Here is a 10,596-nt window from a genome sequence, read left to right on the forward strand (position 1 = left end):
TTTCAGCCCCCGCCGCCCACCCCCATCTACCCTCCTCCCCTACACGACGCTCTCCCCACCCACGAAGTCAAGCCGGGGGGGGGGGGGAGGCACAGAGCATCCAGGGCAGATGGGGTGGTGGGAGCGGGCGGTGGCGGTGCACAGAGAGTCCAGGGGGGCAGACGGGGGCCAGGGGAGGCACAGAGTGTCCAGGGAGCAGACAGGGTGGGGGGGGGGGCGAGGGGAGGCACAGACCATCCAAGGGGCAGACGAGGCGTGGGGCGGGGGGCGGCCCGGCGCGTCCCGGGGCCGCTGGGGTGGGGGCACAGTTGTTACCGCGCAAATGCCCACCTGGAACTGCGGTCTCAGGCCTCTCCAAACAACACTCATCTTCAAGGCCTTTTTCACCTTCCATAGCTGAAAGAAAGAACGAGAAACATACTTTCATGGCTCTGAGACCCAGGAGTCCCCGGAACTCACCCCTGGGAGGTGACGGACCACAGCGTGTGCCTGCTCGCGCCCCCAGCCTTGACTGGTCACACCACCAAGCCTGACTGGTGCTCGTGGGCTCCACGCCAACATCGAGCTCGGCCGCCCTCTGCACCGACGGAACCGGCACTCGGCCTGGCTGCTGTCCTCTGGGCTGGGCCCCCTTCCCGGCCCATCCTGCCTGCCTCTCGATTCACCGGCCCCTTCTCCCAGGTGGTCACTGCAAGGCGCCTCGCCTCTGCCCTGAGTCCTGCCGTCTTCGGGGGACCCGCCTCCACAACCCGGTGAGCTGGGTCTCCGCGCTGTGACGGGTGGCTATGGGGGGGTCCTCGCGGCACGGCTCATGGGCAGACCAAGTGCGTTCTCTGGCCCAACGGCCACCCGTGCCGGTGCCCACGGCGCACGGGTAGGGCGGGGAACTGTGGCCGGGGCTGAGGCCCGGGACAGGGCAGCCCCAGAGGACAGAGAACGTCCCAGCCCGCCACCCCCTCTGCTCCCCGCCGTGTCCTGGCCCAAAGCCACCCGCCCCACAGAATCGCTCTCCAAGCCCAGCTCGGCCCGGGCTGTGACAGGGCACCACGTCCCACATGGCCTCACGCGGTGGGCGGCACAAGTCGTGTGGCTCCCTGCCTGACGTGGTAAAACACGTCGCGTGGACAGGTGTGATGGGCGGAAGCTCCAACCCCAGCGACAGGGCCCTCGGCAGCCGGGCTCTGGCGTTCCGGAACTGCGGCAGCTGCTACGCCCCTCCCTGTCTTTGGCAGGGCCACGTCTCTCCCGTGGTTCGGGACTGGGTGCGGCCAAGCACAGCCACACGTCTCACCTCGATGGCGGCCCCGATGCCTGCGGGGACCAGCACCAGCAGGCTCGTCTGCTCGTCCAGCAGGAACAGGAAGATGACCACTGTGCTGAATCCACGCCAGAGCACTGGGGGCAGGAAAGGGGGCTGCGCTGAGCGGCCGGCCGCGCCCTGTCCACACCCCACCTGACAGGTCCCATCATGCCCCCACCCCCCTACGTGCACACTCACCCCCCCGCCCCGTCCCCCCCCCCCCCACAGCATACACAAAGCTTCAAGGGTTTCACCCCCTCCATCCACTGCACCGGACAAGGTGTGTGTGACATGCAAATGTTCTATAGCGACCACAGAGGCCACAGCACGGAACGCAAGGTCCCCTTTGCTACAGAAACGTGCGTGCAGGTACACAAACACACAGAGAGCACGCTGACCAGAGGGGTCACCGGTGGGGATTAGAACCCGCCTCCTTGACCTCTTCCCCTTACCGGTTTCCCTCCCAACTCCGTGAGAAACTCATCTTTTAAAAACTATACCTTCTCCATAAAGACCAAACTTTACAAAACGCTATAACTGACTGATAACATGCACCGTCCTAACGGCCTCTTGTGGGGCAGGAGCAGCGGGGCCAACCCCCGTGGGTGCCTGCTAGGGGGACACCTGGCTGCCCCGTGTGCACCGATGGGGACCCACGAGCCCCGCTCACGGCTGCTCCCCAGGAAGGGCCGGAGGACCCAGCAGGGGCCCTGTGCCCCCCGAAGAACACCAGAGGACAGGAGGATGTGAGACCCGGCTGACACCGGGGGCCAGCCCAGGTGCCCGGACCACCCCTGGGCACGTCATTTCTGTGGAAGGAAAAGAACTGCCTCTTGAGACGCTTGATTAGCAGCCAAACAGATGGAGGCCAAGATCCCGCGTTGGTGTCGCTGCCGGGGGGGCCTGGCGCGTGGCCTCGGGTTCACACGCCACAGACAGCCCCTCTGCGCTCGCAGAGGCCAGGCTCTGCCAGGCTCGCAGGCGCCGCCCGCGCAAGAGCCGGCTCCCTGACTGGCACGGACCAGAGACGACCGCAGACCCCAAGCTCCAAAGTGAAGCCTAGAGATCCGTATCCATCAACAGGACACGGCGCTCTGGGAACGGCCGAAACTTGAGGGCACCTACCTGCTTTGGTGGACATTCCAATCATGCTCCTCTTCTTCTTCCAGAAACTGATGTCATTTTTAAATGCCAAGAAATCGAACAGAAGCTGGAAAGAGAAGAGGACGGCAACGTCCGGCTCGCGTCGCTCCGACGGCTCGTCTCCACCGAGCGAGAGCACAGGTGTGCGCGGGACCCGGATCGCAAGGTCACAGCCAGGTGGATGCCACACGCCACACCTCGGAAACCCACGGCCTCGTGCCCCACCCAGCACGTCGGGACCTCGGGGCATCCGACCGCCGTCGTGGGCCACACGTCCCGGCTCCCTCGCCAGGTGCTGCCGGCTCTGACCTGGTGCCCAGGCCGTGCACACGGGTCATTCTCAGACCCTGCTCCTTTAACAAAACCACTATTTCCCAGCACGGTTTTGGGAAGTTTAGCCAGACTGGCAGCCAATCTCCAGGCACTGGGGGACCACGCCTGCCCACCTTGACCTCAGATCTAGCACGGCTGCCACGTGGGGGACAGCTTTCCTCCACCAGCTGTAAGACTCCATGCTCAAAAAGGGATTCTACGCAAAGGCTGGGTTTTCAACATCGAAAGCACCGTGCTAGAATTATACAATGAGATACTTATTTTGCAAAGCCATTCACTGATCTCGTGGAGTTTGGGTTTCTTTTCAAAATGACCTCCAGGGCCAGCAGACAAACCCCAAGTCCTTAAGGTGATCAGCGCCCCAGGTGCAGACACCCCGTCCTGAGCCGGGAGAGGGACCCCCAGCGTGGCGGCCACAAAGTCTCAGGTCGCCAGGCCGCACCACGTAAACCCCCGGCCCGGTGCCCACTCACGTGAAATGCGGCGACGAAGAAGGTCAGAGCTAAGAAATACAAGTTGGTGTCGACAAAAATGCCTTTCACTTCATCAGCGTCTTTCTCTGAAAACCCTGAACGGAAAAGGAAACAGCACGAGGCGAGCCAGGTCAGCGACATCCAACGCCAGACACGCGCCTCACGCTCACGGCCACAGACGAGGACAGCTCTCAGCACTGAGAGCGGAAACCCAACGCTCTGCCGGGAGCCATGGTCAAGGACACCAGCAGGAGGCACCGAGGCTGGAGCCTGAGCACGGCTTCCCAGACCCAGAAGTAAAGGTCAGCCCGTGGCCTCACCGAACTGCTGCAGGGAGTACACGGCATCCTGCATGTGGATCCAGAAGCGCAGCCTCCCCAGCGAGATCTTGTCGTAGGACACGGTGAGGGGCAGCTCGGTGCTGGAGCGGTTTATGACCTGGCGGGAAGGACAGCAGGGCAGTGAGGCCGCGCCCTTCCCAGGTCCGCCGCCTGCCCCCACCCGCTGCCGGGCACTCACCCCACGGCTCATCCCACGCCGTGGGCTGCCCACCGACCACGGCTCCGTGCACTGGAGGCCGACGCTGCACCCCTGGGCCTACTCGACTACCGCCTGTTCCATGTCCCAGGGGGTGGGGGGTGGGGGGGAGGCGTGGCTCCCACCTCCCGCCACTCACCCTCATCCTGGGCTCAAAGCTTTTCTGAGCAACGTGTTCTCGTCTCCTCTGCCACCTGAACCCCGTATCTCTCGAACCCCCGTGTCGGCTTGGCCCTGTACCCCGGCCTCTCGGCACGAGCAGCACCGGCATGCACCAGGAACCTGCTCTTGCGGACGAGCCGGGCACGGGCCCCACGGAGCCTCCACACCTCTCCGCAGGGAAGGGAAATGTGGCGGGTGGCACTTGGGGCCCTGGTGTGTGGGCTAAAGGCTCCCGGAGAGACTGACTTGTGGAGGGTCGGCCTGCCCCCCCCAGGGGACAACAGAAAGCCTCAGAAAGATGCGACACCTGACCTAAGTGTGTGCGGAGGCAAGGGGCAGCTGCGAGCAGCTGTGGTCGTGGGGTCTGGTGGCCCACGCTGGCTGCAGCGGCCTTCCACGCCTCCAGAGGCCGGTGAGTCCACAGGCACCACATGCCCCATCGTGTGAACATGGTGCCACCTGATTCCACCCACTGGAGCTCACTCAGCAGACCCTCCTGGGTGAACACCGACGTGGCCAGTCCAGCAACAGGAGCGGACCAGGACTGACCAGATGCCAGGCCCAGGCACCAGGCCACCCACACGAGGACTGACCAGACGCCAGGCCCAGGTGCCGGGCCCCCTCCCACCAGGACTGACCAGATGCCAGGCCCAGGGCCCCCCACCAGGACTGACCAGACGCCAGGCCCAGGTGCTGGCCCCCCCCGCCCCCCCCCGGGCCGGACCAGACAGATGCCAGGCCCAGGGCCCCCCCTCAGCAGGACTGACCAGACGCCAGGCCCAGGCGCTGGGACCCCCTTACACCACAGTGGCGCACTGGCTCCAGGGCAGGTGGGCATGGGCCAACCCACCCACACAGGTGCCACTGTCTAAACCCCAGCAGATTAGCTGTTCCCCAAAGATGGCGTTCCTTCCAGAAAGCAGCCCTGATCCAGACAAGGCATTCGTGTCACGAAGACGCCACAGGAAACGCCGGCGGCCCGCGAGCTTGTTTCCACGTCTGAATAGCGGTGCCACGTCATGAGGCCGCTAAACCCACACGATGAGGAGAGCGCAGGCGCCCTGCAGACGCAGCCTCGGAGCTCCAGCGGCCCAGCCAGCCGGCAGCCTCTCCACACCACTGCCCGCACCATGGCAGCCCCGGGCCCCCAGAAAGCTGACCACGCGCTTCGGCAGAACTGGGCCGGCTCCAGGTCTGCACACAGCAGGAGGGAGGAGGACGGTCTGCCCGGGGCCGACGAGCCCCATAGATCTAGGGGGCACCCCCAAAGGAAGCGCAGGACCCCGCGTGTTAGGGACCCCTTGGCCAGCAGGGGGAGGCAGAGCTGGGGCGGGGGCCCGCGAGGCTGGGCCCCGGGTCAGATGCCTCCTTTTCTGCTCACTGCCACGCATCCCACGGGGACCCGGGCTCTCTGCGCCCAGGCTGTCTCGTCTGTGAGCAAGGAGCACGGACTCCAGCGTGTGGTAAACGCCCACAGACTGGGATGGCGGCCAGGAGTCACAGGGAGGGCGACCGGTCCGGCTCATGCCACAGCTCCACAGCCCACGGGGCGAGACCCCGGGACGTTTGTGAAGTGCTCGGCACAGTGCCTGGGGCACCGTAGGTGACCCTCCGTGTCAATGGTCACTGCTGTTGTCACTGCCCGGAAGTCAGCCGTCCCGCACTGGCCCTCCAACCCACCCTGCGGGGCAGGGTGCCAGCTCCCCTCCACTCCCACACTCAGCCCTGCCCAGGGCCACCCGAGGGTGGGGGGCGGGAGGAACAACTGCAGGCTCCAAGACAGGCGGTGACACTGTGTGGGGCCAGCTCTAAAGGGAGCAGTTTGCTCAGCACCCCCTCTAAGCCCATCTGTGCCTTTGAGCCAAACAACTAGGGCTTGGTGGAAAAACCTTCATGAACTGTTTGAGCGACACTCGGTTCTGCAATGAGCTCTGAGACTCGCCATCCAAGCACTTAATACAGAACTGTTCCAGAGCCTTCCACCACAGAGAGCACAGGGGTCAGGAAGGGAGTCGGGGGCAGACCCGGAGCACAGCTCTGCCAAGTCAGAAAGACGCAGCAAGCTCCTGCGGGGCGACAGCAGCCCAGAGGAGCCACACTTACCATGAGGTCCTTCACCCGATTGCTGAGCTGGTCGATGAACAGGATAGGGAGGTAGTGCACGGTCTTCCCGAGCTGGATCCTGGGGGATCAAGCAGTTCCCAGAGTCACCGTGAACACTTTCACCATTAGAGGAATCAGACACGGCTCGGAGACGCAGCGCGGAGAAATCCCGCCCACGTCCTCGGTTGTCTCTGGGCAAACAGCCCCGGGACACACCTTGCCCACAGAAGCCGAGGGCTCTAACCAGCTGTTCTTCCTTGAAGTCACACCCGTGGGAGGGAAACCCCAGTGGCCACAGAGCGGAACACCATCCAGGCCGCAAAAGAGTGACAGGCCCACATGTGCCCTGATGCGGGATGGTCAGGGATGCAGAGGGAGAGTGGAAATAAAAACCCACCTGCCTTCCGTACCTTGGAGGCGGCGGGGGCCAGAGAACAGGAGTGGGGGGCTTTCTGTGACCCTTCGTACCGCTTACATTTCTAATTACGTGACTCTTCTGCACACTCAGAAATGACACATACGCATTAAAAAGAAAAAACCCACACGACGATAGCACGTTTACAACTAACCCGTGAAGGAAGACGAGTCTTAGCGCGACCATTTTTAGGCGCTGCATGACATCGGCAACAGATCTTACTTTAACAGTGGGCTCCCCCAAAACGCAAGGCGGTCTAAACTATTCACACAATTTCAACGCTTATGTTTAACTAGCGATGCTAAAGACTAAACGTAATGACCTAAAAACTAGTTTTTAAGTTAACGTAAACAAGTCAAGTTAAAACAAAACACGGGGTCCTAACAGAGGTAATCAGTACGCAGATGGGACAAAAGTCTCAGGGGGTGCAGCACGACACGGTCTCACGCCCTGGTGGCAGTCTCTATCAGCAAGACCTCGAGAGGTTCAGGGGTGCTCGAGGCAGCACTGTGGGCCCCCGTTTCTGGATTCTGGTGGGCCACGACCCCCCAGGTGTCCTCCACACCCCACACACCGGGGCCACTCCTGCACCGCCAGCTCGAGGCTGGGCACGGGGGCGTGCGCCGCGAAGAGCCACCCTCCTCCCCGGCGGGCCCAGCGGTACTTACATCTTCATGTACCGATGCACGTCGGCAGGCAGGGAGGCCCCGTCAAAGACAAAGTCGTCCACCATCACGTTCAGTGTCAGTCTTGGTCTCCAGTGAGAAACAGGCTCGTCCAGGGCACTCGGTGGCTTCTTCTCTGCCTCTATCTGCTGCTAAAGGAAACGAGTGGCTCAGCAGGGAAAGCCCAGTGCTGGGTGGAGGCATGACCCCGGCTCCCCCAGAGCGGCACCCCTCACTTCCTTCTCTTAACACGAGCCAGAGGGTTGTCATTTAGATCCCAGCCTGAGCGGGGACCATGAGAAGAGGGAGTCCCGGGACACCTGCAGGAGGGGGCAGGCAATCGGAGCTCACAGCCCCTGCAGCTGGCAGCGAGACTGAGGACACTGGCCCTAGGCCCGGTCCGTCACGTCGTCTGCAAAGACAGGGTCAGGGCTGGGCGTCAGTCGCACACAGAGCTCTATTCAGCAAAGAAGCTATGACTGCCAGGAAGATCTCCCAGATCTAACTGACAAATTCCACACTGCAGGACCATTTCGCCTATCTCCCACCTAAATAGATAGAATACAGCTCCGGTAAGTTACGTTAAGAATGCTTTTCTAGGGGCGCCTGGGTGGCGCAGTCGGTTAAGCGTCCGACTTCAGCCAGGTCACGATCTCGCGGTCCGTGAGTTCGAGCCCCGCGTCAGGCTCTGGGCGGATGGCTCAGAGCCTGGAGCCTGTTTCCGATTCTGTGTCTCCCTCTCTCTCTGCCCCTCCCCCGTTCATGCTCTGTCTCTCTCTGTCCCAAAAATAAATAAGCGTTGAAAAAAAAAATTAAAAAAAAAAAAAAAAGAATGCTTTTCTAAGTAATACTAACCGCACACGTTTATTTGTATGTTCCGGAGATCACTTCACACTAACACCCACCACCTCACTGACTCCCTAGGAAGGCCCCGAGAGGCGGGGCCATACAGTCCCCCCAAGAAAAAGCAGCCGAGGGAGTCCTTCCAAGGAGACCCAGCATGGGGCAGCCTCACAGACACTTCCCATCTGTAAACGAGCTCACCTTCTAGTCCACACAGACCCAAAAACAGAATTCCTCTGCTTTACCCACAGTATCGTCAATAACCACTTAAGCCACTCTAGGTTCCTCGTATACCCAGCTTTTCACAGCAGTATGGGACGTATGCAGTACAGGTATCTCTCCCGTAATCGCAAATGACAACTGAAAAGATATACCGAAGTGCTGTCCTGCCCTACACACAGGGCAGTGAGTCCCCCAGCTGTGAGCGAAGGCTGCGGCCGACTTTGCAGAAGGGAGGCCCCCACACCTTGATGGGGTGCACACACACTCCCTGGAGGCTGAGAGGGCCCGGGGCCTGAGAAGTAACCTGTCATTGCATTACTTAGAGTCTACGTCACTAACTTGGCATAAAATTTATCTGCGAGTCACAGGAAGCAATTCTGCTGAAAGACAGACGTGCTTGTCCCTACATCAAACTGCTTCCCTTCCCAATGGTCACCCCAGCTCCCGGTGTAAGCTGCACGTGCAGAAACCTGTGGGTGTGAACTCCACAGGGAGAGCGCAGGCCTCATGCGGTCAGTGACCTAACAGGCACACTCACCTGTGTAGTGGATTCACCCGTGAGCAGGTTGACCTCTTCTGGTTTGGGAACCATGTAGGTGGTCAGAGGGCTCACTAGGTGCACCTGCTTCCCATCATGCCATGGCAGAATGCCGGCATGATGGAGGAAGATGTACGCATACAACGTCCCGTTATTTCTAGTTTTCTTTGGTACGGAAACGTTAACCGTCCTAAAACAAAAGAAACGACCGTTTTACAACCACGGTGCATGTTAGCTGCCTCGTATGTGCTCACAGCACAGGTTACCCAAGTACCTCTGTAAATCATGCCGTTTCAAACTAATTTTAGCTCACACGTTCTGAAAACGCACCCACCTGCAAAGACTTTACCAAAATCCTGAAAGTGCAGATGCTCACAGACCGTTTTCTAAAACCACGGGCAGCATTTCCTGCCTACATTTCGCAGCGCTCAGGGAAGGCAGGAACTCGCCTTGGTCACAGGGCTCACGTGGCCAGGCAGGCAGTGGCTGACCCCAACCGCACCTATTTCCCCCGTCTGGTGCACTGCCTCCCGCAGCTCTCGAATGGGGCAGGCTGGCCGGAGGACGCTCATGCCAACGCACTACACATTTCTGCTATTTTGTCTGAAATCACCCAGACGACACACAGGAAAAAAGGAGACTCCGGACAAGCAAGTTGCTTTTCGACTTCTACTTTTGAAATCTTAAAACTAGAACGACACAGCAAGTATAACTTCTCACGCTCCCTCTTCGTACCTGAGCATTTCCATCACTACACTGACCTAACTGGCAACTTTCGCCAGGAAGAGAGAGACAAGCTGTCTGCTGTGGGAAGCCACGTCACCCCCACCTCATCTCCTCCTCTGGAAACGCCCATGGCTGCCGTACATCCTGGGACCGTCGGACACTGGAAGCTACCTTTTAAGGGACAAACTCATCACCTCCTACTTTCACAAAGAGCAAAACTTGGCTAGTTTACGTATCACAGACGAGGGCAGTTAAAAGCCGCCCCACTCACGAGACAGAAGGGAACAGTGCTTCTCCTCGCTAACTTCCTTACACACGACACTGCCTTTTCCACAACCTAAACGTTACCAGCACTTACCCCATCACTGGCACGCGCTGCTCCCCGATCATACCTTTCAAATTTCGACTCCACGTCAAAGTCTTCCACGTTCAAGACCAGATCCACGTTGTTTTCAGCACCAAGGTTGGACCGCGTGGTGGTGTACACGCTGAGCTGGAAAGGAGCGTCAAGAAAGTTAGCTCTGCAAGGACCCCCCACACCCCCCCTCGGCAGAAAACACGCATCCAACTGCTACACCCGCGGTGGCAATCTGACCAGCTACCAAATGGGAAAAGGTTTCACTTTAGCTCCCATCGCGCCAGGAAGAGATCTGCTGTGTCCACTGCAAACAAGCTACTGAGGCGTGCAGCTGAGCAGAACAGGGCAGGGACCCGGGCGCCTTCAAGAGGCGGGACGAGGGGTAAGGGGGCAGCGCCCCGAGCCCTCCCGGAGCCACCATGCCCCAAGACCTGGAGCAAGTGGGGCTGGGGGGCTGTCCTGGACCTGGCTCGGTAAGAAGGGGCCCCAGCCCCGCCCCCACGTAGTCCCCGCCGCCACACCTCCTGGTTGTTCACCTGCAGCTTGGGCCTCCGCGCCAGGTAGGGCTGGATGCAGTTGCCGTCGCTGCCGCACGGCCGGGTGTAGACGATGCCGTACATGACCCAGCAGGTGTGCACCACGTACACCACGAACACGCCCACGACCAGGCTGGTGAAGGAGCTGCGACCGCTCCACATGGCGCCGCCGCCCCCCGGGCAGAGAGCGGCGCCCACCCCGGCCCGGCCCGCCTCGCAACCGCGGACCCCGCCGCCCGCCC

At 60.9% G+C, this 10,596-nt stretch overlaps 1 protein-coding gene across 4 annotated transcripts in view; it reads right to left on the reverse strand.

Annotated features, from left to right (window-relative positions):
* CLPTM1L (CLPTM1 like) overlaps window positions 1-10,577 on the reverse strand; it is a 15,171-nt gene extending 4,594 nt beyond the window's left edge. Inside the window, exons 1-10 of one of the 4 annotated variants that reach the window (XM_040493388.1) lie at window positions 10,355-10,574; window positions 9,853-9,953; window positions 8,735-8,924; window positions 7,135-7,283; window positions 6,052-6,130; window positions 3,570-3,687; window positions 3,250-3,344; window positions 2,426-2,510; window positions 1,292-1,395; window positions 331-396 (exon numbers count right to left, since the gene is read on the reverse strand). In XM_040493388.1, the coding sequence (XP_040349322.1) occupies window positions 331-396; window positions 1,292-1,395; window positions 2,426-2,510; window positions 3,250-3,344; window positions 3,570-3,687; window positions 6,052-6,130; window positions 7,135-7,283; window positions 8,735-8,924; window positions 9,853-9,953; window positions 10,355-10,516 (1,149 nt within the window). In that variant the 5' untranslated portion in view covers window positions 10,517-10,574. Of the gene's footprint in view, window positions 1-330; window positions 397-1,291; window positions 1,396-2,425; window positions 2,511-3,249; window positions 3,345-3,569; window positions 3,688-6,051; window positions 6,131-7,134; window positions 7,284-8,734; window positions 8,925-9,852; window positions 9,954-10,354 lie in introns of all 4 variants that reach the window. The other 3 variants (XM_040493389.1, XM_040493386.1, XM_040493387.1) reach the window with 3 other exon arrangements.
* Window positions 10,578-10,596: the final 19 nt, after the last annotated feature.

Source organism: Herpailurus yagouaroundi, unplaced genomic scaffold (genome assembly GCF_014898765.1).
Source record: "Herpailurus yagouaroundi ecotype Mexico unplaced genomic scaffold, PumYag 29, whole genome shotgun sequence".
Taxonomy (NCBI): domain Eukaryota; kingdom Metazoa; phylum Chordata; class Mammalia; order Carnivora; family Felidae; genus Herpailurus; species Herpailurus yagouaroundi.